Source organism: Eptatretus burgeri, chromosome 12 (assembly GCF_056783735.1).
Source record: "Eptatretus burgeri isolate ZD-2024b chromosome 12, Ebu_testis_v1, whole genome shotgun sequence".
In the NCBI taxonomy this organism is placed as follows: Eukaryota; Metazoa; Chordata; class Myxini; order Myxiniformes; family Myxinidae; genus Eptatretus; species Eptatretus burgeri.
The window spans coordinates 25,540,545-25,564,751 of NC_140972.1; the positions used below are offsets into that span (position 1 = coordinate 25,540,545).

A 24,207-nucleotide genomic window follows, 5' to 3' on the forward strand; every position below is an offset into this window, starting at 1 on the left:
TATATATATATATATATATATATATATATATATATATATATATATATATATATATATATATATATATATATATATATATTGTTGTGGTTACCAAATTCGCAAACCACCATTCAGGTCCCTTAGGTGAGATATCTCGGTAAGTACATGTGTAGTTAGGCCCAAACCCGTTGTCTAGTGGGAATACATGTCATTTATGCGTGCTGCGACTCTTCAGGATAGCCGTTTTTCTTGTACTATCTTTAATTTGGACCAACCGCCATTGTTACCACCACCAACTACCGATTCACCACAACCGCCACGACCTTCACGTCACACCTCGCAACCGTCGCATCGCCACCGTTCTTGCGCCGCTTGTGGGTACCGGTGTTGGACTCGTGCAGGGCGCGCGCCGAACAGCGTGTACAAAACCACGGATTTTCTGCTTCAAAAACGGATCAAAAACGACACACGCCCACTTTTGTTCCGTCCAATCGGTGAGCGAGGGGCGATTTGGCCCCGCCTCCAGGGCGTTGGAGGGCGATCGAGGGAAGGAAAAGGAAGGAAAATCGTTGGAGGGAAAAGCATTCACGCCCACTTTTTCTCGGGCCAATGGGGAGCGAGGTGAAAGGTCGAAGGGAGGGGGTCAAAGATGAGAAGGCGAAGCCACGGGGCTTATAAAAGCGACCGCGTTCGTCAGTCAAGGGGACAGAGAGTTAAGACTTCGCAGGCGGTGGAGTTGGCAAGAAGGAGCTGGTCGTCGTCGTGTGCGTTGGAGTCGGAGCGGAGGGGACGGAGCTGTGGAGAGGCGGCGAGGGCAGACGAGGGGGTGCTCGCGTCGTGCAGGGAGCTGCACCCCAGGGAGGCCGACAGCGCGACCTGGCCGAGGTGGAGACGCTCGTCGCGGGACTCGAGGCAGAGTAGGAATCCTCTATACCCCGAGCATCAGCAACCTCCTCCTGTTTCCCCCCCCCCCGCGCTGAGATAGTGCGACCAAGGGGGCCCCTTTCCCACCCCCTACCAGACACTGCCCGCGAGGCCCGCGGAGTTGAGGCACCATCGCCGCTCCGCGTCTCATCACCAGACGGGTAGGCCCGACCCGGTCTCGGCCTCAGGCCCGCCTCATCCTTGAGGGTATTCTTTTCCTTTGTTTTGGGTATGTGTTGTCGGCGCCGTCTGTGAAGTAAAATTGTATAAGTGTTGCCGTGTGCTCGCGTAATCGGTAGTAGATCTGCATTGTCGCATTTGCTTTTTGTGTAAATTGCATTGTGTTTTTCTTTTCTGTGTGCTTTTGGTGGAATTGAATATGTGTGCTTTCCGTTCATCGCGAATAAATGTGCTTTGTGTTGAACTGTTTCCAGCTTCGCTTCGTCATTTCCTTCATTGAATCCTCATCTTGCTTCACGTAAAGGGTTGGTAGTGGGCTGAATACGCCCGATAATTAATCGAACCGTCGAGGTCGACGATAACACCGCTCGGTTATCCCGATAGTACGGAACGGGTCGCTTAAGTGGCCCGTGTCCGAAGTCGACCTGCGGCGAGGTGCGATCGCCCGGTCTACCCTCCGCGTGGGTACTTAGGTAGGTCGAATTTGGCGAGCAACCCTATCCCACGTGGGGGCTGATTGGCTCGATCGCGGTGAGACCGAAAGGTCCACCCGTGACTGGTTCCCGGCGTTAGTCCGAGAGGGTCACGACTGGATTGTCCGTCCGGTGGGCGACGTGCCGCGATTCGAGTTACGTGGCCGTCAGCACGCCGGCGGGCGCGAATCCGTAACACTGGTGTCAGGTCGTGCGATACAAATCCATTGCCCTCCTCGCGGCACTGGTATCGGAGAACAGGAAAACGGGCTCTCCTGTCTCCGGCTAAATTCACGGGAATCGGTCCAGGGGTGAGAGAAGCGACCCCCGATTCCCTCCAAATTACGAGCGAGCAAAATTAACCCTTTAAGAGAAGCAAGATGGCGTCTCAAGGCGAGCGGGAGCCGGGGGTATTAGAAATGTATATGTGTAGTAATGTAGAATCCATGGCCCAGGATGGAATCCCCGTGCAGGAAATGTTGATTGTGCAGGAACACGGACTCGCCCAACTGAACCCACAGCCCGAAATGGGTGCGGCAGCGGCCGCGGTGTATGACACCTCCCCCCCCCCTCTCCACCAAAACCCTTCCCCGATCCCTGCCGAAACGGCTCACCCAAGCGCACCCGACATGGCCCAGCTATTCACCATGCTGGCAAAGATGAATGCGGAAATGATCGAAAAGATGGAAGCGAATATGAAAAACGAAATGAAAGGCATGAACAAACAAATGAACGAAAAGATGGATGCGAATACAGCAAGGATGGATGCGAATACACAACAAATGAACGAAAAGATGGATGCAAACGCAAATAAATTTATAAACGAAATGAAAAGCATGGGCAAGCAAATGAAACAAGAAATGAAAGAACTACGGGGTGAGACGCAGAACATGGGCCGATGCCTGCAGGCGGGCATGAAGGCCGTGACCAGGGAGCTGGGAATGGCGACTCCACGTGTGGGAGCAAACGAGCTGGAAGGGGGTGCAACGGCTGACAGGCCCGCGGTGGAGGCGGGTAAAAAAATAATTCGGGGGGCGTGTTGGGCGAGGGTCGTGACAGAGGAATCGACGGTGACCAAGAGGGAAAAATTAAATGGGGAGACCAAAACGTGTGAGACGAGACACGAGGTGACGACGACAGAAACTTATAAATGTATAGAGACACGGGAGACAGAAAAAATAGAGGAGAGACAACACGATGAAGACGGGGTAAGTGACGCGCACACACACACGGAGGTAGTGGAGGATAATGGGGGTGAGCTCGCGGAGCGTGTAGGGACCCAGTGCGAGCACCTGGATGGCCTCCTCCAGGAACGAGGGGAGGGAGTCTGCCCCCTTGAGGCGAGTCACGACCAGGTGAGTTCGGTCGTGCTTTGCGAGGTTGAGGGGACGGGTGCTGTGAACGGGTGCACGGAAAGCTTGGGGGGTATAGAGGCCCCGGAGACCCTTGTGGGGACACGAATCCCCAGTGTGGTTGTCCCTGTGTGTGTGGTGCAAGGTGTGAGTGCGTCCCCGTGTGTGGAAGCGACCCCGTGTGTGAGTGGTGTGGTGGCGATGGTGCCGGAGTACGTGTTTCCCAGCACGCCGTGTGTGGATGAGGCACCGCGGTTGAGCGCCCCCGCGTGTGTGAGTGAGGGACGGTGTGTGGATGAGGAACCGCGGGTGAGTTCCCCCGCGTGTGTGGATGAGGCACGGAGTGCGAGTGAGGCACCGCGGGTGAGTGCCCCCGCACGCGTGAGTGAACGGCCGTGTGCAAGGTCGCTGTATGCAAGGGAGACCGTGTGTGTGAGAGAGCGGTATGAGAGGGAGATGTCGGTTGGCATGCGGGAGCACGCAGCCGCGTCTCCCGGTGTGAGTTTAATGGTGTGGACTGTGTGCGTCGTAACACGCAGGTGTGCGTGGGTTGAATGGAGACGGAGACGGCGACATGAGAAGAAAGAAAGCCGAGTAGCGGCTGTAGTTGTTTCGGGGACCGTACCGGGTTCACCCAGCAGTGAGCACGCGGTCCGTGCTGTGCAACGCACGAGGCCACCACGTGCTCGCTTGCGAGAGTGAAGTCCCGGTCCGGAAACGCACGCGGTGGATTTGCCGATCCCGCGGACGGACAAAGTTTAGGCAGGTAAACGGATTTGGACCGGACGGGTTCTCCACGCGATCGTGTGTGTTAAGCTCCAACGGGCAAAGCACATGTGTTCGCGTGGGGAACCCCTCGAGACGTGGGGCTTGTGTTTTTTTTTATGCGCACGGTGACGCCATGGCTGCACGTGGGGTTGGAATCCGGCAGGAGGGGTATCTCTGCCGGATGGTACCGTCCAAGGAGGGACGAGGAACACGTGCAGCTGCATGACGTCACGGGCAGGTGCAAAGTGCGCGAGTTGCCGCACTGGCGCTGCGCATGTAAAGAAAAAAAAGAAAAAAAAAGAACAAGCCTCACTTTCGGGTACACAGGATTCCTGGGCAAGGGGTGGAAGACCCCCTTGACCTGGGCACAGGATGGAAACTAGTTAGGGGGAAGGGTTAGCTTAGTTAGACCGACTTCATGGGGCAGGGGTAAGTCCTCATGGAGTCCGTGGAATGGATTAGGTAGAGGGATTTAGTGAGCTTTAGGTTGGGAAATAAAATGGGAAATGATTTTTATGATTTGGAGACAGTGACAGACTTGTGAATGTGTAGTGGGGACGTAGTTTAGCTACGTAGTGTTAAAAGGAACGTGCTACTAGTTTAAGGGACGACGTGGGAGCACGAGTTAGTTAGGGGATGTAGTTAGAAGGATGGCAGAGTTCAGTGGTGTGTGTGTTGAAGAGTTGGTGAGTGAAGTGGAAGCATGTGCTTGGTGAGTGAGTGAAGCCAGCGGGTCTGTGTGAGTGGAGCGAATGGGGAATGCATGGTGCGATGAGTGATTGGGGGGAGGAGTGACTCCCGCCCAAGGGACCCCGGGGTCAGAGTAAAGTGAGTTAGGGGGTTAGTTAAATTGAAAAATGGAGGTCGTTTTGCTGTTGGTGGGAGTGTAGGCTCGAAACCCGTTTGGAGGGGTGCAGGAGCCCTGTTGACGGGCTTGGGAGCGTGGCTGCGAAAGGTGAGTATCGCTGAGTGGGTACCCCGGGCACCAGGCTAGTCGGCCGCGGTAGGCCATGGGCCCATGGGGGGCCGGGATAGAGTAGTGGGCACGGGTGCGCCTGCTTGGTGCGGGGGCCCGGGGCGCCATTAGCCGCGTGGGCAGTGTTGTGGGCATGGGTGACCCTCGGAAAGGGGCCCGGGAGGCCGGCCTGCCACGTGTGTGTTTCAGGGGAGGTGCCATGGGGGGCACTCCCCGGTGTTAGGGAGCTGGTAGGCTCGGAGGCAGTGTAGTGCCCGGGGGTGCCATAGCGGGAGATTCGGCAGAGGGTCGTGCCTGCCAAAGGGAGCCACGTGTCCCAGCCAGGAGACCGTGTGAGGGCACGGAGAGAAAATTGGGGGGCGAGGCCCGAAATTGTGAGGACACCAACACAGGCGACGGGAATCTGGGTTGTTAGAACCAATAGTTTAAGCGCGAGGCGCTTGTTGAAGCCCCGGGGTAGTTTAACAGTTAATGGTTAGGGTAGATTAGGAGATGTACCCCTCCGCACCATCCATCCCCTCGCTGTCGTTGTGGGCCACTGGACCCACTTTGTGTTATAGATTGCCGAACTCTGGGGAGGCCATTCTGAGGCTTCGTTGGGCCTCGACACAGGACGCTAGCTCTCCCTTGTTCCCCTCCAGGAAGGGAACGTAGGGATTGGGAGTAGGCTAGGTGACAGGATAGGTTAGCCGAACAAAGACGATAAAGGTGGTTAGGGGACGATTTACAGTGGGGAAGTAAAAAATAAAAATAAAAAAATAAGTGGGGGCTAAATTGGTTTTTCACAAATTAAGGGAGTGGGTATGTACAATGACAGGCAAAGGCGATAGGTTGGTAGGGAGACAGGTAGGTAGATCCGAGCCCACCTTCCAAGTGGCCAGCACCACCGCACTCCCTCCACCAACCTCCACTGAACGGCAAAGGCTGGCCAGCTTCATCTGCAGCTGCTGTGCTGCAAGGCCTGTGCCGGCTGGATCGTCTGCCGGCTGGCTGTTTTTCTGCAAGGCCTGTGCCGGCCAGTTCATCTGCTGGCTGTTTTTCTTCAAGGCCTGTGCCGGCCAGTTCATCTGCCGGCTGTGTTTGCCTGCAGCGGCCTTCTTCTGCGGCTGTGTTTGCCTGCTGCCTTTGCCATGCCATGCCCACTGCCCAGGTTCACCAGCCCCGTTCAATTTTGCTTTGCCCCCCCTGTTCATTTCCATGTGCGCCAGGATCCGCAAGGCAACAGTTTGCAAGCTGTGAGAACTGCCCTGTTGGCAGCTACAACACGGGCCTGCAGTGGCGGCCCGTGCACCGTGTTTGTGTTCATCCATCCATTCGTTGTGCTCATTGCGTGTGCCACTTGAGCTGGCACGGAGACTGCGTTGTGCAGCCCATGCACCGTTGTGGTTCACTGCGTTCAGTTCAAAAGGGAAGGCCTTGGACTGCGTGTGAGCAGCCAGCCACGTTCCCTGTCACCTGCATTGTTTTGAGCCAGAGACTGCATGTGGGCAGCCTGGCTCCCTGCTAACTGCTTTCTTTTTGCAGAGTTCAATGATCCTGGGCCATGGTTTAGTGTAAAATTTGTAAGTTAACGTTAAGATGTACTGTAAATATGAGTGCGCCCCCGGCATGTCTGTCCTAGCGCCGGCAATTTTATTTAAGTCGTCCGTGTGAGTGAGTTTGTTTAGATAGTTACGCAGCCCTCAGGTTATTTATTTTGGGGACACGAATACCATGAATGTCGCACTCAGGGATCCGTAGGTAAAATGTACTAGGGGAAAACTACACATGATGGCACACGAAAATTTGACGACTCGGGACGAGTCTGTAAAAAGGGGAGGGGGTAGTGTTGTGGTTACCAAATTCGCAAACCACCATTCAGGTCCCTTAGGTGAGATATCTCGGTAAGTACATGTGTAGTTAGGCCCAAACCCGTTGTCTAGTGGGAATACATGTCATTTATGCGTGCTGCGACTCTTCAGGATAGCCGTTTTTCTTTTACTATCTTTAATTTGGACCAACCGCCATTGTTACCACCACCAACCACCGATTCACCACAACCGCCACGACCTTCACGTCACACCTCGCAACCGTCGCATCGCCACCGTTCTTGCGCCGCTTGTGGGTACCGGTGTTGGACTCGTGCAGGGCGCGCGCCGAACAGCGTGTACAAAACCACGGATTTTCTGCTTCAAAAACGGATCAAAAACGACACACGCCCACTTTTGTTCCGTCCAATCGGTGAGCGAGGGGCGATTTGGCCCCGCCTCCAGGGCGTTGGAGGGTGATCGATATATGCAAATTTATGGATCAAAAAGCATTCACGCCCACTTTTTCTCGGGCCAATGGGGAGCGAGGTGAAAGGTCGAAGGGAGGGGGTCAAAGATGAGAAGGCGAAGCCACGGGGCTTATAAAAGCGACCGCGTTCGTCAGTCAAGGGGACAGAGAGTTAAGACTTCGCAGGCGGTGGAGTTGGCAAGAAGGAGCTGGTCGTCGTCGTGTGCGTTGGAGTCGGAGCGGAGGGGACGGAGCTGTGGAGAGGCGGCGAGGGCAGACGAGGGGGTGCTCGCGTCGTGCAGGGAGCTGCACCCCAGGGAGGCCGACAGCGCGACCTGGCCGAGGTGGAGACGCTCGTCGCGGGACTCGAGGCAGAGTAGGAATCCTCTATACCCCGAGCATCAGCAACCCCCTCCTGTTTCCCCCCGCGCTGAGATAGTGCGACCAAGGGGGCCCCTTTCCCACCCCCTACCAGACACTGCCCGCGAGGCCCGCGGAGTTGAGGCACCATCGCCGCTCCGCGTCTCATCACCAGACGGGTAGGCCCGACCCGGTCTCGGCCTCAGGCCCGCCTCATCCTTGAGGGTATTCTTTTCCTTTGTTTTGGGTATGTGTTGTCGGCGCCGTCTGTGAAGTAAAATTGTATAAGTGTTGCCGTGTGCTCGCGTAATCGGTAGTAGATCTGCATTGTCGCATTTGCTTTTTGTGTAAATTGCATTGTGTTTTTCTTTTCTGTGTGCTTTTGGTGGAATTGAATATGTGTGCTTTCCGTTCATCGCGAATAAATGTGCTTTGTGTTGAACTGTTTCCCGCTTCGCTTCGTCATTTCCTTCATTGAATCCTCATCTTGCTTCACGTAAAGGGTTGGTAGTGGGCTGAATACGCCCGATAATTAATCGAACCGTCGAGGTCGACGATAACACCGCTCGGTTATCCCGATAGTACGGAACGGGTCGCTTAAGTGGCCCGTGTCCGAAGTCGACCTGCGGCGAGGTGCGATCGCCCGGTCTACCCTCCGCGTGGGTACTTAGGTAGGTCGAATTTGGCGAGCAACCCTATCCCACGTGAGGGCTGATTGGCTCGATCGCGGTGAGACCGAAAGGTCCACCCGTGACTGGTTCCCGGCGTTAGTCCGAGAGGGTCACGACTGGATTGTCCGTCCGGTGGGCGACGTGCCGCGATTCGAGTTACGTGGCCGTCAGCACGCCGGCGGGCGCGAATCCGTAACAATATATATATATATATATATATATATATATATATATATATATATATATATATATATATATATATATATATATATATATATATATATATATATATATATATATACATTGTTGTGGTTGAGGAAATTCGCAAACCACCATTCAGGTCCCGTAGGTGAGATATCTCTGTAAGTACATGTGTAGTTAGCACCAAACCCGTTGTTTAGAGGGAATAAATGTCATTCATTCGGGCTGTGACCCTTTAAGATAGCCGTTTTTCTGTTCTATCTTTATTTTGAACCAACCACGTCTCAACTGCCATCACACAACAACCACCAACCGCAACGCCGCTTCACAACAACAACAACGCCAACAGCCACGACCTTTACCTTCACAACTCGCTCCCGCAAACATCGCATCACCACCATTCCAAGCGTCACCATGGCCATAAACCACCACAATAAACCCTCCACCACCTTCACCTCTCCTCCTTCTGCCGCCATTCCCGCACCGCTTGTGGGCACCGAGCGTCAGGCTGTCCTGGACTCGTACAGGGCGCGCGCCGAGCCGCGGGTACAAAGTGCGGCCTTTCCGAGGAGAAGTCGGATCAGGAATGATACACGCCCACTTCTGATCCGTCCAATCAGCAAGCGCGGGGCGATTTGGCCCCGCCTCCAGGCGTGTCGGAGTAGAATCGATATATGCAAATTCGAGGATCAGGGGAGATTCACGCCCCTTTTTCTCCGTCCAATGGGCGAGCGTGGCTCCACCCCCGAGCTCGTTCTGATCCAGAAATTTGCATATGGGTTCTCCTGCCGTACTATAAAGCGCCGAGCACGGGGCGAATTCAGTCAGTTTTGGGCTCGGGCGAGTTGGAGAAGTGTGGCAGCGGCAGAGAGTTTTTCGGTCAAGGGAGTTGGAGAAGAGTCAAGGCGAGTTGGAGAAGTGTGGCAGCGGTAGAGTGTGGCAGCAGCGGTCAAGTCGGGTCTGGAGGAGAGTCAGTCTGTCGGGATTCGGAGGCTGTCGGGGACCGGATACCTCGGGTCCGAGGCAAGGAAGACGGCGACGAGGTCGCAGCGGAGTCGCTCGTCGCGGGACCCAAGCAAGCCAGCTATCCTCTTTCCCCAGAGCATCAACAACCTCCCCCCTTCCCCCCCCCCCACGCTGAGATAGTGCAAAAAGGGGGGCCCCGTTCCCACCCCACTCCAAGCAGTGCCACCGAAACCCGCGAAGGAGCGCGGAGTCGGGGCACCGCCGCCACATTTGCGGCTCATCACAAGACGGGTAGGCTCCACCCGGTCTCGCGGCCCACAGGCCCGTCTGTCCCCTTGTATTTGAGGGTGGCCCTTTTCTTTTGCTTTTGAGTATATGTGTTGTCGGCGCCGTCTGTAAAGTAAAACTGTGTAAGTGTTGCCGTGTGCTCGCGTAGTCGATAGTATCTCTGCATTGTTGTGTTTCTTTTGTTGCAATTGCTTTTGGTGCATAATTGTTGTAATTGTATATGTTTGCTTTCCGTGTGCCGCGGAATAAATGTGCCTTATGTTGAACTGTTTTTCCCGTTTCGCTTCGTCTTTTCTTTCATTGAATCTCCATCTTGCTTCACGTAAAGGGTTGGTAGTGGGCTTAATACGCCCGATAATTAATCGGAACCGTCGAGGCCGACGTTAACACCGCTCGGTTATCCCGATCGTACGGAACGGGTCGCTTAAGTGGCCCGTGTCCGGAGTCGACCTGCGGCGAGGTGCGATCGCCCGGTCTACCCTCCGTGTGGGTACTTAGGTAGGTCGAATTTGGTGAACAACCCTATCCCACGCGGGGGGCCGATTGGCACGATCGTGGTGAGGCCGAAAGGCCCACCCGTGACTAGTTCCCGGCGTTAGTCCGAGAGGGTCACGACAGAATTGTCCGTCCGGTGGGCGACGTGCCGCGATTCGAGTTATGTGGCCGCTCGCACGCCGGCGGGCGCGAATTCGCAACAATATGTTACACTGTAGATATTTGAATAAAGCTCTTTCTGACCACTGACTCACTGACATAAATGTTTGTAGTACCATCTAAGTGAGGTAGAAAGCTTAAATTTTGCATACTGAAACAACTCGAATCAAATATCCCAGTAAAATGACAAAACAGTCGGTAATTGTCCACAAATAAAAGTCAACCGTTATAAGCTCTGCCTGCTTACTACAGGTCACATGATCCAATGAAGCTTACACTACAGCTGGTTGTTAGACAACGGTAAGGCCTAAGTCACATTTGCCACGGCGGCCGTGGGGTCTCCAAAATCTATGGCCACGAGCAATTATACGGCGGCCGCAGTATTTCCACGGTCACACAATGTCGCAGTCACATATGTTTTTATTTTTCGGGGAGCTGCACGGCGTATTTATAAATTGTGGAGACCGAAAACGTGGGGGGTGCCGTACGGTCTTTGATTTGACCTTAGGGCCCCCTGCGGCGGCCATATAATTTTCAAGGCAGACGCAAGGCGACCGCAGGGGGCCCTAAGGCGAACGTGCGGCCAGACGGACGGTAAGGAGTGGGTCTGTATACCAGTTCTTTTTTTACTGAAATAAAAATATAACAGTTCGGAATATACCAGTACGTGGTGCCCCCAGAATCTGAATTGAATTCGTTCCAGGAGGCTGTTTGGATTGCAAAAAGTTCGATTCCCAAACTATTTTCCCAATAAGAAATAATGGAGTGAATTAATCTGTTCCTGGACCCCAAGAAAACCCACTCTCAAGACACTTTCGACTGAAATGCCCCATGTTTAAGGTAAAATAAGATGAGTAAATGACCTTCGGTGGCGGTGTATCCAAAGGTTCACACTCCGGCCTGGGTTCCGATCGCTCGCGCACTCTGCGAGAGCGCTGCCCCCAGGGCAACTCGTCAAACATGATGCCTCCAGAACCACAATCACTTTCATCAAACGCATCGGGCTGAGGTAATCATCGATATTCCAAGTTACAACAGGTTTTTCTGCGAAATTTAATCCTTGCCCGACAGTCCGTCACACCACGTGATCAGATTGCTTTTTTTGTTATTAATTAAAATACAAAATTGGTAAAAAAAAACAAAAAAAAACAGCACAAATGAAGGTGAAAACACGAGGTAAAGTAGCGATCTACACACGAGATGCTTTCATGAGGACTTCCACCGACGGACTGGATGAACAAAGCGCGAAGATGCGGCTCGAACAGGTGGGGGAGACGCGTGAACAAACATGAACGCTTCGTTGTGTTGGTTTTTTTAAAATGTATTCGGTTTTCGGGCAAAATTCATTTTTCATTGATAAGAGACTACGGCAGCCGCACGAATAACGCAAGCCCACCGTACGCTCTACGTACGGTCGACGTGGAACACAACTACGTCACAACTACGACATGTCGAATTGCTTTGGCCAACATAGAAATGAAAAAAGTTATAACTCCGCGTTATAATTCCACGGCGACCCCTACGGCCTGTAAAAGATAGCCAAACGGCGTAGGGCCACCCTGAGGCCACTGCAGAAACTCTGCGGCCGCCGCACGTTTCTGTCAATTCAGAGGGCGTACGGCCGCCATATCCTCGCCGTAGAGCAAGTGTGACTTAGGCCTAACAAGCACCTCGTCCGCCTCTTATTTTATAAGCTTTGCTGTATGAACATTAAAATTATGATAGCTCTAAACTTTAAAATGAAGAGATCATTCTAATCATTAATTCTTGATTTACTTGAGTTATTTAGATGTTTACAGAATGCAAGCACAATGGGCTTTTAAAACAGCCGAATGAGACTGCAGAGTTGCCCGGCGTTGCGGGGGCAGGAAGAGAAATGTGAATAAGTAACACTTTGTAGCCGATCACAAATATTGATGAGCTGGTTGGAGCTCTGTTTCAATTTCCACCTGCATCCGTCCCTGAATATGATTGAAGAAGAAGACATCTGAAAACAAATGGCTTTACATTTTGAATGCGGACACGCTTTCTATTTTGCATTTTTATTTTGATCTTCATCTAAAGTGTGTTGTTGTATATCATTCACAATTCAGTCAATTGGCCTGAGGAAGCCTGCTGTAAAGCTGGTGAAACATTGCCTGAGACCGGATCTGCTCTTGCTTATTCCTCAAATCAACAGGGAAGATCTAGTTTACTTTTGGATGGGAGCTCCTTTCTTCTTTTTAAAAGTTATAATCCCAACCATCCTAACTTTATCGAATATATAAATATAATTCGAACCACTCACTCACTGACTGCCTGATATTAATGTTTGGTACCTTCCGGGTGATGCAGAAAGCTGAAATTTTGTGTGCCGACAGACATCAAAGCTGAAACACGGGGGGAATTACAGAACCATTGGAAAGCATCAGGTCAGGTCATGTATGGGAGCACATGCTCTGGAGCAGCGCGTCGCTGCGTCCACTTTCTACTGGTATACCATGTCTGGGCCTATGTCTGGCCACCCCCACAGGCAGATGCCTGGCCCATCCCCATCTCCTTGAGATGTTGATCAATCTGCTGCAACCACGAGGAACATGGTCGGCCCATTGGCCTCCACACAAGAGCCTCACTCGCTGAGAAAATCTGGTGAGCAGGATCAGCATCAGGAAAACAAGCCACATGTCCATACAGCTGCAGCTGACACTCACGGACTATGCAGGAAACAAATCTCATTTGAGTCTCTCTCAGCACAGCTCATTGGACACAAAGTCCGGCCAGCAATAGCCAAGGATTTTCCGAAGAGACCTGGTACCAAAGGAATTGAGTCTCCGTCTCAGATCCCTGGTCAGAGTCCAAATCTCACATCCATAGAGCAAGACTGGAAGCACCAAGGACCTGAAGACTCGGACTTTCGTCCTCCCACACAGGTACCGGCAGCGTCGCACCCCATGATCTCGTGAATCCTGACTCCCCAGGCCCGACCCTGACGTATGTTGACCTCTGGCTCACAGCCAGCAGAGACATGAATATCACTGCCAAGGTAAGTGAATCTCTCTGTGACCTCAACACACTCGCCACAAACAGGTACAGACAGAATTGCAGCATCCAAGATGTCATTGAAAGCCTGAAACTTAGTTTTGACCCAGAAAATCCATAATCCTAGTGGCTCTGACTCCTCATTCAGCACCTCGAGGGTCCCCAAAAGGATATCTAGAGTCTCCGCAAAGATGACTGCATCATCTGCGAAATCAAGGTCTTGAGAACTTGACATTCGCAAACGATGCACCGAAACTTGATCTCTCCGACATCCTCACCATAATCCAGTCCATACAAGTGCTGAAAACTGTTGGGGCCAGTACACACCCCTGAAGAACTCCAATAACAACTGGAAATAAAACAGATGGTATCAACACATCTCAAAGCACTCTCAGAACCAGAGTATAGTTCAGAAAACAGATTGATCAGTTTTGTTGGGACCTCACGAAGACCAAGAATCCTCCAGAGAGCATCCCGATTCACTGAATCAAATGCTTTACAGAGATCAACATAAGGTGCAAGCATCCCCTGCCAAAACTCTCATCTGCGTTCGGTGAGGACCCACCGAGCAAGGATACGGTCAATCGTTAACCTCTTTGGTGTAAAGCCTGACTGCTCTGGATGCTGGTGCTCAAGCAGATGGTGGTGAATCCCATCAAGAATTATCTGATCAAAGACCTTGCACAGCACTGAGAGCATCGTCACCTCTCGGTAGTGGTTGCAGTCTTGGCGATCACCCTTACCTTTCCAGAGGGGGACAACAAGGCCCCTCTTCCAGTCAGTTGAGATGATGCCTGTGTTCCGGGCGGAGCAGAAAACTGCATGCATCGACACGAGTACAGCATTCCACCAGCCTTGAGAAGTTCAGCGTGGATGCCGCAGATCCCTGGAGCTTTACCCCATTTCAACCGGTTCACTGCAGTCTGCGTTTCCACAAACAAAGGTGAACCGCAATTGATTGGAGGGTCAGCAATAGGGATAGTAACACCCCTGACATCCAACTCGACAGCTGGTGGATCAGCCTGGTACAGCCGCTCAAAGTAATCGGCCCAGTGGGCCTTCACTTCAGACTTCTCTATCAAGAGCCCACCAGCCTCCACTCTAACTGCAGTACACCGAGGGATGGGCCTAGAGGAATGCAATGCGCGAATTCCCCTGTAAGCAGGACAAGAATCACTTGACCACAGGTGATGCTATACCACCTCACAGATTCCTTGCATATTAGCCTCCTTGCTTACCCTTGGTGCACGTACAGTTTTATGCCTCAGCTCCCTGAACAGCTCAGCTCTGCCATTCAGTCTGGCCCTGCAACTCTGGTCAATAGTATCCAGTGTCCCTTGAGAGATAAAATTCTTCTTCACCATTTGGTGAGTTCCAAGACATCCACCAGCAACATCAAGGACAGTGGTCTTGAAGACACTCCACAACTCTTCAGGATCCCCCAAAGCACCCAGACTCCCCAAATCTCCACTCAGCCTGTTTGCAATTTCCTCAGGTACCCTCTCATCATTGAGCTTGCCAACATCCAGTCAAGGCTGAGATGGTACCATTCTCCTGGATTTAAGCTGCAACATCAGCATTGCTACAAAAAGCCTGTGGTCAGTATTGAGGAACTGAGCACTCTGGTTGACCCTGCAGTTCTGGATTATCCTCCAGTGACCATCAATGAGCACATGGTCAATCTCCTTTGCCAAACCATCGGCGTTGGAACACCAAGTCCAGCGATGAGCCTGTGGGAACTGAAACCATAAACCAGCCTCCCAATGTCCATGACTTCTTGCAAAGTCAAGGAACTTAGTGCTATTCTGGTTCACAGTTACTGACCCATGGGGACCAACACATGCCTCATAACCATCCCTTTCAGTTCCAATCGATGCATTGAAATCCTCCAAGACTAGAAGAGTATCTCGCCTGGGGCACTGATCAACCAAAGACTCAAGCATGGCATAGAACACGTCCTTCACATTGAGATCACTCTCCTCAGTCGGAGCATATGCAGAGACCAGGGAAATGACACCCAAGGAGTGACGGAAATGGGAAATGACATCCAAAGAAAGCATCCACGAATGAAAATATAATTAAATAAAAAGAAAAAAAAAATGAAACGATATCAACAAAAAATATGCAGGTGAGCGACCGGAGGCAATGGGGAACTTTGGTAATTTCGCTTGCCAACAGACATCGAAGCCGATGCACCAATAAAAAAAATCACAGAACCATCAGAAAGCATCTATAAATGAAAATGAATATCAATTAATGAAGATAAACAAATGCATGTGAGTGAGCCAAGACAATGGGGAAGCACACTTCATTATTGCTTCCAATGTGTCAGCATACCCTGCTCGTAATAATATATATATATATATATATATATATATATATATATATATATATATATATATATATATATATATATATTATACTAGTACGTGCGTGGCCGTACGTACAAAAAAAAAAACTTTCAAAAAATATCAAACCTTGAAAACGCACAAGCTCAGGTCCCCAGCAATATACCTGGAAAGTTTCAATTAGATCGGACGAGTGGTTGTCGAGAAACAGCGGACACACACACACACACACACACACACACACACACACACACACACACACACACACACACACACACACACACACACACACACTTCTGGAATTATAGATAGATGTACAGTTAACTACTTTCTCTGCAGTGTGACGCCATTTTCTGGTGAAAAAAAAGTACCAAAACAGCAACAAAAAACATCTAAAGGTACCAAAAAAACAGAAACAACAACCATACAGGCAGTTACTTTGCTCTCGCGTGCCCGTACGTGCGTGGCCCGGAAGTTCGCATATCGCAGTTACGATTATTCGCAATTTAGTATTAATGGCCAATTATTCAGTTAGCGCCAACGTATTTTGCCTTTTCGCAATGTTATCGCAAGGAAAAACACAAAGAGAAGAGAAGAGGAAAAAAATAAAAAAGAAAACTTTCAAACAAATACACAGGCCGTTCCTTCGCTCAGAAAGTATTCACTCCCCTTGACTTTTTCACATTTTGTTGTATTACAGTCTGAATTTAAAATGGTTAAATTGGAACATTTTGTCACCAATCTGCACAAAATATCCCCATAATGACAAAGTGAAAACATGTTTTCAGAAATTTTTACAAATGTATTGAAAATGAAAAGCTGAAATGCCTTGCATCAAGGAGGTATTCAGCCCCCTGCGGCAAGACATTGTAGAAGTGGTTTGAGCAGCGATTACAGCTTCGTGTCTTCTTGGGTATGTCTGTATCAGCTTTGCACATCTGGATTTGGGGATTTTCTCCCATTCTTCCTTACAGATATGCTCAAGCTTTGTGAAGTTGGATTGGGAGCGTTTGTGAACTTCACCGCAGATCTTCAAGTCTTTCCACAGACTCTCAATGGGATTCAAGTCTGGGCTTTGGCTGGGTCACTCAACGACTTTCACATTCTTTTTCTAAAGCCACTCCAGTGTTGCTTTGGCTGTATTCTTGGGGTCATTGTCCTGTTGGAAAATATATCTTCACTGCAGTCTGAGGTCTTTTGCACTCGGAAGCAAGTTCTCCTCAAGGATTTGCCTGACTGTATTTGGCTCCATTTATTGTTCCCTCCATCCTTACATGTCTCTCAGTCCATGCCACCGAAAAGGCATCCCTATAGCATGATGCTGCCACCACCATGCTTCACAGTAGGGATGGTGCTAGATGGGTGATGAGCTGTGCTCTTCCGCCATTAGCACTTTGCATTCAGGCCAAAGAGTTCAATTTTCGTCTCATCAGACCACAGAATCTTTTGCTTCATGCTCTCAGTCTTTCACGTGCCTTTTTGCAAACTCCAGGCGTGCGGTCATGTGCCTTTTTCTCAGGAGTGGCTTCCATATGGCCACTCTCCCATAAAGCCTCGATTTGTGAAGTGCAGCAGAGACTGTTGTCCTTCTGGCAGGTTCTCCAATCCTTCTGTCAGAGTGGTCATCGGATTCTTGGTCACCTCTCTGACCAAGACCCTTCTTGCCTGGTTGCTCAGTTTGGTCAGTTGGCCAGATCTAGAAAGAGTCTGGGTCGTTCCATATCCATTCAATTTCCTAACGATGGAGCTCACTGTGCTCTTGGGAACTTTCAACACTTTAGAAAATGTTTTATACCGTTCCCCAGATATATGCCTTCTCATAGTTCTATATCGGAGTTCTACGGACAGTTCCTTTGGGCGTCATGGGAGAGTTTCTGCTCCGACGTGCACTGTAAACTGTGGGACCCTGTATAGAAAGGTGTGTTTCTTTCTAAATTATGTCCTATCAATTGAGTTGGCCACAGGTGAACTCCAATCGAGTTGTACAGACATCTCAAGGATGATCAAAGGAAATTGGGTGCACCTGAGCTCAATTTGGAGTGTCATAGCAAAGGCGTTGAACACTTATTGACGCAAGACATTTCAGCTTTAAATTTTTCATGAATTTGTGAAAATTTCGAAAAACATGTTTTCACTTTGTTGTAATGGGGTATTTTGTGTAGATCGGTGACAAAAACTTTAAATTTAATCCATTTTAAATTCAGGCTGTAACAAAAAAAAATTTGACAAGAGTGAGTACTTTCTGAAGGCAATGTATATACTGTTGCAGAAATGGCTCTGAAGACTGTAAGACTGTTGCGGAAATTGCTAGAGGTGAGTTTAAACTGTTAGGTATAACTCTAGTTATTTCTCAGTACTTTCAAACTTAATGTGATGTGATTTAATTGTGATTATAGGGCATTAGACCTTTGGCCAAAGCCTATTTTCTTGCCTGGATTTTGAGTTCCATGCTCCCCCAAATGGGAAGTATCTAGATTCCAGAACCATGCTAAATATGTTGTTGAGCGGTTTCAGAGAAAAATATGTCCAAATTATTTCCTTTAATCCAATATGGCTGCTGCACCCTGTGACCGATTACATCAGAGTTGTCAATAATAATAGACGGCAGACTGAAGCCTCTTCTCTCTCTCTCTTCAGACCTTGTCAAAATGACAAGCAGGTCAAACACTTGAAATATTTAAATCCTGACAACTCTCACAATCTCCATCCGGAAGGACTGTCTGGCAAACCCACACATACTTTCTTAACAATCCTCTTGAGGAAGTTCAGCAATTCAAACTCCTGGATCTCGCTCTCAGCCATGATCTTTCTTGGGCAAACCACATTTCAGAGTTTGCCTCCAAATCCAGCTGCTGACTGGGCGTCCTACATCGTACAGTCCTTCCTTGGCACAACTGAACTCCTATCCAGCTACAAGGCCTTCATCCACAGCTTCATGGAGTACTGCTTTCCTCTGGGTTGCCTCCTCTGCTTCACATCTTGTTCAGATTGATGCCGTGAAAACCAAGGTCTTCAAAATTATTGGAATTTCCCACAATGAAGCTGAGTCTATGGGTCTCTCATTTCGCTATCACAGACATGTCGGTGGTCTTTCTGTCTTCTGCCATCTCCTTTCTGGTCTTTCACTGTCTGCTCTTTCCGTGCTTTGTCCCCCCAGGTTTCTGCAGGGCACACACAGTCCACCATCTACCCTCTTCTGGTGAAAACTACCGAAATCCAGGATGACTGCCCACCTCCACACTCATTTCTTCCCGCTTTTTCCCCGCCTGTGGAACCAGCTTCCACATTCTCTTCAATCCCTCCAGGTGTTCAAGACAGCTGTTCACCACCATCTCAGGTCAGCTCCAATCCAAAAACCATTATTTTTCTACCATCATTACCCCACCCCCCCCCCAAACTCCACCTCAATTCCCTTCTTCCAAATTTACAGTTTCCCTCCTGAGAGGGAAACTTTCCCTCCTGAGAGTTTCCTTTTGTATCCAACTTGTCCACTCCATGTTTCCTCTACTGACCCCATTCCTCCCCACACCCATTGTTTGTCCAACTATGCAAACAAAACAAAAAAAAATTCTCCATGGGGTTCCTCCTATGTTTAACATTTTGTATTGATCAGACAAGTGGTTGCAGAGAAAAAAAAAATTTTTAACCGAAAATAGATACACGTGGACACACACACACACACACACACACACACACACACACGGTGGTGAGGGGAAGGCAGCATACTTTGCCACTTCCCCCTCATCAGGGACAGATGGGACCGAAATCCATGCCAAATACAACTCCGGTGGAAGCAAAGACCAACGACAGGGACGATAGTTTCATTGGGACGGAGGACTGTGCACCTGACAGTGTTGCGCCATTCGACATGCATTTGCAATGTGGCCTGTGTGAGCGGCTTGGTGGGTTCTGTCGATCACCTCTGGCAAGGACGAGGGACCGCACTTTGGCAACTGCCGACATCCTCCCACCGAGGATCCTCCCACTGAGTTTAGAAGCTTCTATAGGAGCGAGGACCAAGTCAGAAGCAGCAGCTTCGATGAGGTCGATGGCTGCGAATGTGGTGCCTGGTATCATCTTCATCGACATGCATTTGGGACGCAGCCTGGCAGTGCAGTCTTAGACGGCTTTGTAGATTCCATCCCACCGAGGATGAGTGGGATCCAAGACCGTGCTGAATATAGCAGGTCTGGTGAGGCTGAGGACCACGTTTGTGGCGTCCAGTATCATGCCTATCTACATGCGTTTGGGACGTGGTCTAGCCGTGCAGCTTGATGCGCTTTGTCGACTCCCTCTTGCCGATTCCCTCTCACTGAGGACGGATGGGACCACCTGTTTGGATGGTAACTGGGGGCAGCGGTGTTCCATATGCGGGCAGGCGGGGGTGTCCCCTGGTGGGATCGGGCGTATCCCTGGAGATGTAGGGGGAAACGGAGTACGAATGAGGAGCCAGCTTGGTCTATGAGTCGTGGTTACTTGCTGGGGTGGAAATGGGTACTTTGACACGAGGGAAGGCTCAATTCCCACTTGGGGCCTGTATGTGGAGATGACAACCGGTGGCAGAAGACACGACACCCACGCACATACACACATATACGGACATGCTATGCGTGATTTTAAACATGATTATGTGAGTTTGTGTTGTATGTGATTACCCTGCACACGCAAAACAAAAAGCAGGGTTATTATGCATGTCACACACACACACACACACACGGATACATTGAGACCTGGCAGGTGTCCGTTCCACCGTCTGAAACCTGCATATGGAGATAACATCCAACACCACACACAGATAGACAGGGGCGTTGCAACCGTCTTGCAACCCCTTGGGGCGAGACTACTAAAGAAAAGAAGAAATAATGAGTCAGTTGGATATAGCGCCAGAGGGACAAATAAAGAATGCAGGAGAGGTTAATGGACATGCTGGGCCAGAGACGGCCAGTGAGGCTCCACGGGTGCAGAGATCCATGCTGGAAGAGCCAACGGATTCGCTCAGGGGAATAAGCAGTTCACCACAGCTATTTAATCCCTAGTTGGTGTATCACCTCCTGGAAGAGTCTCGACATGAAATTGGACCTTTGCTTCAATTGGAGTCCAACATGGCAGAAGAACTTGAAGAGGGCCTCAACAACATTTCTGGCTTTAATATGCCTGAGAGGTATGGCTTCAGGATACCGAGTCGCCGTATCCATGACAGTTAGTTGGTAGTGATTTCCGGCTTTGGTCTCAGGTAACAGCCCCACAAATCAGTGAGTACTTTGGCGAATGGCTCTCTAAAAGGCTGATATTGGGCACAGCAGAGCGGGTTTCACCATTTGGTTATGTTTCCCCGCTACCTGACATGTGTGACATGCCCTACAATACTCTGCGACATTGAGTCAGCTTGAACTAAAATAAATGTTGTACGGATCTGGTCTTTTTCTTTTCTTGAGGATGCTTAAATGATCCACAATTGGAAGCTCATGGTAACCTGGTGACACAAGTATTTGATTTACCATTCTCCATTCCTCATCACCTGGTACAATCACCAGTCTCCACTTCTGCATCAATATCCTGTAGACCCTGATCAGCCATGCTTGGAGCAAAGGTTGTCTCCAATCCTCTTGAGAATGATCGCCAAACTGGTTATCTATATCACCAGTTGGCTCATCTTTTCAGATGTCATTGGTGCCACCCAAACAAGTTGCATTATCATCAACGATGGCCTGATCATTTGGAGGACTGAGGAAAGTTTCAGTCAATGTGAACCATCATCCACAGCTATAGGAAAAGGTTTTCCTTCCTCTTTCACTTTACGAGCCTTTTGACCTTGTCACAACAGTTTGAGAACAGGCCTGGAAATTCCTTGTAACATTAAGCTCATTGACTTATTGCATGACTGGCTCAGAAGTAATGCAAGGTGTAATTTTCACTTGATTGTATGTCCACCTTCAATTATTTTGATGACTGCACTGTCATCATTTTCCTTGTGAGTCAAGGGAGTTATACCCTGCAAAAGAAAGGACATGGCCACTCCTGTATCTCGTAGCTTGGACACCGGCCTGAATTCACCAGCGTCCTCCGGTGGTACAAATCCCTGGGAAATGAAACCTTGGAAGTACCTAACTTCAGACCCAATGGGAAGCTTGACAGGAGCCTCAACTGGCTTGACATCTGGAGTTTTAACGCAATACGAAACCTGTGGGCACTCAGGCACACTGGCCAAGGTTACGGTTGGCATTACCTTTGAGTAATGATTTGGAAAATAAATGGCCTGGCTTCTGGCAGCATTTCCACCCATTGGGGAGTATGGCTTGGTAAACAGGTTCTTATTAGTGACAACAAATTCATCTGCCAGAACTGCTGCCCCACACAGCCATGAATGACCATAAATTTAATTTTTTAAATGTTGGTCAGGCTTGACCCTCAAAGTTTTGATACCCCAGTTACCCAACCAAATGTTTTTTGGCCCCAACCTAACGATGAACAAAGATGGTCAACCTGACCAAATATTGTTTGGTCAACACAACAACAACAAAAAAACAAGATGTGCAGAGCACGATACTTTCAGAATCCAACCCCTCTCCAAAGGTTTCCATAGATACATCATATTGTCCATTTCATTACAATTAAAATTGACAATCTTCATCAAAGCTCAGGTCAATCGGATGAAAATGTATTATTTTTCACATTGAAATTGATGATTTAGAGGTTTGACCTTGAGTTGATATTTGACCTTTTGACCTCGTAGTTGGTTTCCCAATTCAATGACGCAATATGCAAATCCTGTTCAACTTTCAAGTCAATCGGATGAAAAATGCCTTTTAGAAATTTGACCTCAAGATGACCTTAGACCTCAAAATCCATAGGCTTCTCAGTTGAGACCACCACGACAACTTGGTAAAGTTTCATGACTATCGGTTTCGAATTGTGACCTGTAGGTGATTGACAAACAAACAGACAGAATAACAAAATCGACTGACCAATATGTAGTACTTGAAAAATCTTTGACTTTGCATGTAATAAAAACAAGAACGGCACGAGGCCGAGTGTATGCCTCCACCTGGTTGAACAGTTTACGTTTTGTATCCCACCGATGGGCCGCATCTGCATCCGGACCTTAACCAAAATCTAATCGGCTTGTTCTTGTCACCTACCCAACTCATCCCCCAAGTTGTGTCATAATCCATCCACAACTTTTTAAGGTATCACGCTCGGTGTATTAGTTTCGCCCCATCTCTCAATGGTGAATAATCACTAAAAAATATTATCAGATCTGGATCCGGATTTCGTTCACCAAAATCGAACCAATTCTTGCTTGTCAAACACCCAACATGTCCACCTTGTTTCGTCTGAATCCGAACACAACTTTTTGAGATATCCTATTCACAAACAAAGAGACAGACAGACAGGGTTGAAAACATAACCTCCACCCAACTTTGGTGGTGGAGATAACAATACACATGGCCAACCAATAAACTTGAAAATCTTAGATTTTCACAAGTAAATAACAGACGGGTGAAAACATAATGTCCACCATCTTTCGGTGGTGGAGATAGGGATGGTCAACCCGACCAAATATTGTTTGGTCAAAGCAACCATAACAAGATTGTGAATGAGGGAAAGGCAGTTTCATGTCAGGTCAGGTTCGATCTGTGACCTGCTACAGGTACCATGTAAACCTGTACTAACCAGTTCCATGGTCGGGTTGTCGGCGACTAAACCGTCTCCCCAACCAGGTTTTCTGGTGAGGAGGGTGTTTGGATATGGACACCCAGCAGGATTAAAAACAAAACCTGTCAAAGGGCAGAGGAGCTCCTTGTGAGCCAACGGCCATCCATATCTAGTGCCCAACTGTGTCTGCGGACGTCCTCCTGCAGTTGGGTTACTTCTTATTAGGAGGTTGGTGGCAGGATTTGCACTCCGGCCACCGTAAAACCCTTCATTCCGCAAAACGCAAAAACGCAAAAAAATCTGAAAACCCACTCCGTGGGAGTACCTCCTGTGCAGCTTCCCTTCGCAGGGCAGCTCACCGGATGACGGGATTGGGGCAAAGCCTTCGGGACCCCCAATCTTTGATGATAGGAGGGAAACCACAGGGTAACATCCCTGGGTCAGATTGCGGGAGAGTGTGTCGGAGTGGTGCTGAGGTGTCGTCCACCAGACGGCGGTCTCCTTGGGTTAACCTGAGGCGGTCTCTTCAGGTGGGTGCCTGGAATGTCCTATCCCGAAGAGAGGATGATCACCTGTCTCTGTTACCATCTGAGCTCAAGCGTTTGGACATCGGGATTGCAGCTCTCTCTGAGGTTCGGAGACCGGATTGCGGCGAGATAATGGTGGGTGGTTACACCTACTATTGGTCTGGTCGCTCTGATGGTTACCATACCCAAGGAGTTGTTGTAGCTGTGTCCAATAAGCTGACCCCAATGATAATTGAGGTAACACCGGTCAACGAGCGTATTATGAGATTAAGGATTCGCCACTCCTTAGGTGTCATTTCCCTGGTCTCTGTTTATGCTCCGACTGAGGCGAGTGATCTCACTGTGAAGGATGCATTCTACGCCACGCTCGAGTCTGTGGTTGATCAGTGCCCCAGACGAGATACACTTCTAGTCTTGGGGGATTTCAATGCATCGACTGGAACTGATAGGGACGGTTATGAGGTGTGTGTTGGTCCCCATGGGTCAGGAACTATGAACCAGAATAGCACTAAGTTCCTTGACTTTGCAAGAAGTCATGGACTTAGGGGAGCTGGTTCATGGTTTCAGCACCCACAAGCTCATCGCTGGACTTGGTATTCCAACGCTGGCG

The 24,207-nt window shown here is 49.6% G+C and overlaps 1 protein-coding gene and 1 long non-coding RNA gene across 3 annotated transcripts in view; one reads left to right on the forward strand and one right to left on the reverse strand.

Moving 5' to 3' along the window:
• Positions 1-11,027, reverse strand: part of LOC147015276 (uncharacterized) — a 121,490-nt gene extending 110,463 nt beyond the window's left edge. Inside the window, exon 1 of the long non-coding RNA XR_015050268.1 lies at positions 10,912-11,027. This is a non-coding gene — a long non-coding RNA (uncharacterized LOC147015276). The remainder of the gene's footprint in view (positions 1-10,911) is intronic.
• LOC147015277 (uncharacterized) overlaps positions 11,012-24,207 on the forward strand; it is a 31,932-nt gene continuing 18,736 nt past the window's right edge. Inside the window, exons 1-2 of one of the 2 annotated variants that reach the window (XM_085849862.1) lie at positions 11,012-11,313; positions 18,572-18,751. In XM_085849862.1, the coding sequence (XP_085705988.1) occupies positions 11,206-11,313; positions 18,572-18,751 (288 nt within the window). In that variant the 5' untranslated portion in view covers positions 11,012-11,205. The remainder of the gene's footprint in view (positions 11,314-18,571; positions 18,752-24,207) is intronic. The other variant, XM_085849863.1, reaches the window with a different exon arrangement.